This window comes from Dipodomys spectabilis, unplaced genomic scaffold, assembly GCF_019054845.1.
Source record: "Dipodomys spectabilis isolate Male_0828 unplaced genomic scaffold, ASM1905484v1 ptg000392l, whole genome shotgun sequence".
Taxonomy (NCBI): Eukaryota; Metazoa; Chordata; class Mammalia; order Rodentia; family Heteromyidae; genus Dipodomys; species Dipodomys spectabilis.
This window is the reverse complement of record NW_024871069.1, coordinates 577,649-584,190: the sequence shown is the minus strand read 5'-3', so window position 1 is coordinate 584,190 and position 6,542 is coordinate 577,649. Positions and strand designations below refer to the sequence as shown.

Here is a 6,542-nt window from a genome sequence, read left to right as displayed (position 1 = left end):
TGGAGAAGCCCCGCCCCAGGCCCCCACCCCTCCCCTGGAGAAGCCCCGCCCCAGGCCCCCACCCCTCCCCTGGAGAAGCCCCGCCCCAGGGCACCCCCACCCCTCCCCTGGAGAAGCCCCGCCCCAGGCCCCCACCCCTCCCCTGGAGAAGCCCCGCCCCAGGGCACCCCCACCCCTCCCCTGGAGAAGCCCCGCCCCAGGGCACCCCCACCCCTCCCCTGGAGAAGCCCCCGCCCCAGGCCCCCACGCCTCCCCTGGAGAAGCCCCTACCCCAGGCCCCCACCCCTCCCCTGGAGAAGCCCCCGCCCCAGGCCCCCACCCCTCCCCTGGAGAAGCCCCCGCCCCAGGCCCCCACCCCTCCCCTGGAGAAGCCTGGGCGCGGACCCCCCTCCGCTGGGTCCTGTCCTCAGCACCTTCTATGCGGCCCACCACGGGGCACCCCTCGCTCCACCGTGCTCCCCGGGGGCACCCGTACCCCCCGCCTCCAGACGACCCCCAGCCCCGTCCCCGCGCGGGACTTCCGGCGGCGCCCCCTCCCCTCAGGCGGGACTTCCGGCGGCGCCCCCTCCCCCGCGAGCCGCGTCGTCGTCCGCCCGAGGGAGCGGGCGCTGCGCTGCGGCGGCGTCTTCCTGCGGGGCGGCGCGGGCGGGCGCGGCCTCCTCCTCCTCCTCGGCCTCCTCCTCCTCGGCCTCCTCCGCCTCCTCCTCCTCCTCGGCCTCCTCCGCCTCCTCCTCCTCCTCGGCCTCGGCCTCCGTGCCCGCGCTCCCCGCGCCTCGTCCCCGCCCGCTCCGCGTCCTCGCCCCGCGCGGCCGAGCTGCGAGCGGCAAGATGGCGGCGCCCAGGCCTCTGCCCGCGCGGATGTCGGGCGTCCTGGTGCAGGCGCCCATCCAGGACCTGGAGGCGCTGCGCGCGCTCACGGCTCTCTTCAAGGAGCAGCGGAATCGGTAATGGCGGCGGGGCGGGGCGGGGCGGCGCGGCGGCGGCGGCGGGGTGCGGAGGCCGCGTCCCCGCCCGGCCCGGCCCGGCCGTCCTCGGCTGGGCGCCGGCTCGTGCGCGGCCCGGCCGGGGGGGGTGTGGGAGCCGGGGGGGGTGGGACGCGGCCCGGCCGGGGGGGGGGGTGTGGGAGCCGGGGGGGGGGGTGTGGGAGCCGGGGGGGGGTGGGAGCCGGGGGGGGGGGGTGTGGGAGCCGGGGGGGGGGTGGGACGCGGCCCGGCCGGAGGGGGGTGGGAGCCGGGGGGGGGGGGTGGGAGCCGGGGGGGGGGTGTGGGACGCGGCCCGCACCGCACCGCACCGCACCGCACCGCACCGCACCGCACCGCACCGCACCGCACCGCACCGCGGCAGGGCCGCCGCCCGCCCGCCCGGCCCGCGCGGGGCTTTGCGGGAGAGGCCTGCGGCTCGGCCGGCCGCCGCCGCCTCCCAGGCCCGCAGACGGGGCCCGCAGCCCCGAGGGCCGCGCGCCGGGCCGCTCCCGGACCGGCCGCCGGCGCCAGCCCGGGAAGCTCCGTGTGCGCTGCGGCGCCGAGCGCAGGACGCCCAGGCCCGACGCGAGGCCCCGCCCCGCCGCGCCCAGCGCTTGTTTGCTATTGTTCTTTTCTCCTAGATCTCAGTTCCTTCTAATGGTTGGTGGAATGATGTTGGACAGACCCTCTGGCCGGACTAAGTGCGGATGCATGAAATAAAGCATATGGAAATACAGAGTGATGTCCTCATTACCCCCACCCACTGCGTGCTTGTCCTCATTACCCCCACCCACTGCGTGCTTGCTATTGTGTTCTCTGGTTCTCAGTTCCTTCTAATGTCCGATGGAATAATGTTGGACTACGTGAAAGAATGCATCTTAAGTCTTAGCATTAAGCATTTGTGATCTCACTCAACACATTCCCCCCCCCCCCCCTCATTGTTCTAGTTGATGAAGTGGGAGCTGGAAGTCTTTGTTCTGCCCTAGGGAGCTGAGCTAACACCCAGTCCTGGGATTGAGCTGGGGGACGGCAAAGGGCCAGGAACTTGAAGGACTGGAACTGCTGCTCTTGGGTTGGTCAAGATGGTCACCTAGGGCCCCTTTTCTAACCCAGACTGCATCACTCGCCCGGCCTCTGCTCAGGGTAGAGGGGGAGAGCGCTGCTGCCTGCAGCTGAGGCCTCCAGGCCCTGCTCCTTGGGTTTTGGGCAGCGTATTAATTGATGCATTGTTATACAAAGACATCTGTTGATTGACTTAATGCTTAGGCAGATCTCTACCCTGTGGGAACCACACCTTAGGGACCAACCATGTATTAAACACCACTATAAAACGGTTTCTTTGTAAACACATAATATATGTACATATGTATACACATACATGATTAAACTGAAGTATGTATGTATGTACACGCAGAGTGAGATTCCAGGGTACAACCTGTTTGAACAGTTTAGCGGTTTAACATTCTGAAACATTCTTGACTGGGGGGTGGGGGTAGATGATCAGACAGAGGGCAGGAGCTTGAGGGTGGTCGTGATTACTCAGTGGCCATAGATAAAATGCAACCTGAAATCTGATGAGACTAGTCTGCTGAGGGGAGATCAGAGGAGAGGGGCCTGACCAACGCATTGTTTAGATAAATGGACATGTTAAAGGAAAACATCCCTGGACAACTACCTGAGGACAAACAGGTTCAAGGCTGAGGATTGAGGGTGAGGAAGTGAGTGTGACACGATCCCTCTTATCAAGTATGTGAGGAAATCACCGAAGGGACAAGTTAGAATGGATTTCTGTCCAGGGCTGATCTTGGCACCGGATGCCTGAGGCGAGCTGGGAAAGGTCAAGATTACAGCAGCCGCTGCCTCCCGATGAGAGGGCTACCGCCAAGAACAGTGCAGGGTGGGAGGGGCAGGGGATGTTTCCTGGTTTGCAGAGAGGACGTTTGCAGAGTGAAACATGGGTGATGTGGTCCAGAAAGAAGCAAAATGAACCCTCAGAGAAGCAAGTAGGAAATAGACAACAAAAATGAGAGGAAAGGCAGAAAGCAGTAGTAAGATTGTTTTCTTGGTGGAACAAAAGATTAGTGGAGTCTTACTGTGACCCTGAAGTGTTAGATTCTGTCTGTTGTGGTAAGCTGCATCACTGGATGGAAAGAGCAATAACCTTGGAATTGCGTAAGTTGTGTAGTCCTTCTATGAGTCTTGGTTTAGCTCCATGGACTTAACTGTTTCTTATCTTGAAAACAGAATAATAGCCAAGTGTGGTGGCTCATGCCTGTATTCTCAGATACTTGGGAGGTGGAGATTAGGAGGGATGATGGTTTGAGGCTGGTTTGGGGAAGAAGTTGGCAATGCTCCATTGCAGTCAAAAGCTAGGTATAGAGTCGCACATCTGCCATCCCAGCACCACCAAAATGAAAATGGTGCAGTACTAGCTCCTTGTAAGAACTGTGAGGATCTAGAAGGCGTAGCATCGATTTATGCTAAGTAGATGATGTTTTATGTATGACCTGATATTAAGTAACTGAACCTAATTGTGTTTAATTTTCCTTATTGAAAACAATTGAAGCTTTCAGAAAGATAATAGCTTATCCTAATTTTGAGGTTTACAGAGAGGGATCTGATCTTATTAAAAAAAAAAATTGCTGGATCCCGGTGGCTCACGCCTGTAATCCTAGCTACTCCAGATCTGAGAGCTGAGGATCTTGGTTTGAAGCCAGCTATGGCAGAAAAGTCTCTGTGAGACTCTTATCTACAGTTAACCACTCAAAAACCAGAAATGGTGGGGTAGCTCAAGTGGTAGAGCCTTGGCCTTGAACACAGAGAGGCTCAGGGACAGCACTCAGGCTCTGAGTTCAAGCCCCACAACTGACAAAAAGAAAATTCTCACACCCCCGTTTTAGGTGTTTTTAAATATGTTCACAGGTCTCTGTCCTTCAGGAGGAGGTAGTGTGGCTGAAGGCAGTGATTTGTTTCTGAAGCAGAAAATCAGGGCAGATGAGACTGAGTGCTTCCCAGGCCAGATCGTCAGAGGGATTACAGCTTTCTCTGGGACCACTGCAGGAGGACGCTCACTTGTGGGGACACAGCTGCTGCTCTGGGGAGACCCCCGAGCCACGGGGTGAGGACAGGAATGTTACTGCTTCAACCTGCTGACACTTGGCGGTAACCATTAATGCAATCTAAATGCTTTAGGCTTGGTATTCTGTAGCCAGCTTCTTGAACAGCCTGTTAGTCACTAACTTGCTAAAAGTTAATGTGTGGTAGAAAATGTCACACTTACGAACCCCTTTATCCTAAGGCTTTATGGAAGTGGCGCTGTGGCTCAAGTGGTAGAGCGCTCGCCTTGAGCTGAAGAGCTGAGGGACAGTGCCCAGGCCCAGAGTTCAAGCCCCATGACCGACAAAAAAAAAAAAAGTACGTAATATATACTGACATACTTCATACTTGATTAGCATAGCTTTCTCTCTTTCCAGACTGAGGGTAGAGGTTTTTGAGTTTTTTTTTTTTTTTTTTTTTTGTCATTTTCCTGTTTAGGTGTTTGAATTTGTCTTAGGGAATTGACAGCTAACACATGTCATTGCTCTCAGTTTTCTCTCTTGCTTCTGGTACTCCAGTTACACACATTAAGCCTTTTACTGCATCCTCTATGGTCGCTTTTCTGTACTTTTTATTATTTTTCTCTTTAAACTTGTGTAAAAATTTTCCAGCTTGCTTTCTAGTTCTCTGAGCCTCTAATTTGCTATCATCATTGTGTTCTTAGGTTCAGGTACTATGTTTTTGAGTTAATGTATTTCCATTTAATTCTTTCCTAAATGGATTTCTGTTCACTGTTGAAATTTTTATTGTTATCTCTATTGAGCATATTAATTACAGTTGTTTTAAGGAAAGTGCCTGCTAAGTCTTGTGTTTTTTTTTTTTTGTATTCAGTCATGTGGTCCTGTCTTTTTTTTTACTGAATACAGAATATCGTATGTTGGCCATTTGAAGCCTTTTCAAAACAAAAATCAACCTAAAAACTATTTCTTTCAACAAATGGTGGTGGACTAACTAAATTTCTTTCTTTTTTCTTTTTTATGTGGTGCTACTGTGGTCTGAACTCAGGGCTTTGTGCTTTTGCTTGCCTTATTTATTTGGCTGGCATTCTCCCACTTGAGCCATGCCTCCAGACCAAAACTAAGTAAGTGAAGGTTGAGCCAAATTTGAGAGCATTCATAAAAATACTGCAACATGGATTATAGATGTAAACATAGACAATGTTTAGAAGAAAACATTAAGTGACTTATCTTTGCGAGTTTGCACGTAGCCAGACATTTCCTGTCCGCACTACAAATAGCACTCACCATGAAAATAAAATACTAACTTCATCATTTGACTGTATCCAAATTGAAAATATTCTACCAAGACATTCCTTTAGGAGAAAAGGCAAACCACAACCTCAAAGTGTTTGCAACATAAATGTCTAACAAAAGTCTTGTGTCAGAATGTATAAGATAGTCTTCCTCAAAGCTATAGTTCACCTGGTTGTGGTGGCTGAAGCCTGTAATTCTAGTTGCTTGGGAGGAAGGGAATTGGCAGCCCTGGCAAAAATAAGTAATCATCTTAACCCATGGCTGGTCATTGAATGTAGCTATTATTCTAGCTATGGGAGCAGTACAGTGGCTAGGTTTTATCCTTAATAATATATGTGCACAAGTAGAAAGAACAGAGCCCAGTTGGCCCAGGCGTACCCAGTATGAAAAGGGGCTGGAGGTGTGGTTCACGTTGTAGAACACCTGCGTAGCAAGCTGAGGCTTTTATGTTCAGCCCCTCCAACACTGCCAAAACAAAACTAGGGCAGAAAAAAACCCTACAACTCAATAATTGGAATATCCATTAAAAATTTGGCAAAAGTGTCCTTTACAAAGATATGTAAATGCCAGTAAGTTTATGGTTAAATATTCAAGTGGTTACACATGAAGGAAATGCAGTTAAAACCATGATAGCGTTTCGTACCCAAGACATAGGAGAGGACAGGCTGGTGGTAGACATATAAAATGGTGTGGCCACTCTGGAGAACTGGTGGCTCATTGAAAAGCTAAAACTCTGTTAGGACCAAGAAATTCACTCTAGTATATACACCAAGGAAATGAAAAAAGACAAATATTTTGTAATGCAACTGATACAAAGTACCTATAGTAGGCAGATTCCTAAAGACAGCCAGAGGCTACAGGCCAACAGGTTTGGGCCAGAAAGGAATGTTTAAGAGAGGGTTAGAAAAGTGCTTTATCCCTTGTAGTGAGGCTTGAACTCAGGGCCTGGGTATTGTCCCTTTGCTCTGCCCCCCCTGCCCCCCGCCCCGTAGGTCGTTGGGCTTGAGCTCAGGGCCTGGGCACTGCCCCTGAGCTCTTTTGTTCAAGGCTAATGTTCTACCACTTTGAGCCCCAGCACCACTTCTATTTACTGTGGTTAATTGGAGATAAGAGTCTTATGGACTTTCCTGGGCTGGCATTGAACCAGGATCTTTAGATCTCAGCTTCCTGAGCAGGTAGTATTGTATAGGCATGAGCAACCAGCACCTGGCTTAGCTTTTTTTTTTTTTTT

At 52.6% G+C, this 6,542-nt stretch overlaps 1 protein-coding gene across 2 annotated transcripts in view; it reads left to right on the top strand.

The window, feature by feature from the left end:
* The first annotated feature begins 747 nt into the window (after positions 1-747).
* Positions 748-6,542, top strand: part of Atxn10 (ataxin 10) — a 109,870-nt gene continuing 104,075 nt past the window's right edge. For both annotated transcript variants that reach the window (XM_042667359.1, XM_042667360.1), the window contains exon 1: positions 748-944. In XM_042667359.1, the coding sequence (XP_042523293.1) occupies positions 829-944 (116 nt within the window). In that variant the 5' untranslated portion in view covers positions 748-828. The remainder of the gene's footprint in view (positions 945-6,542) is intronic.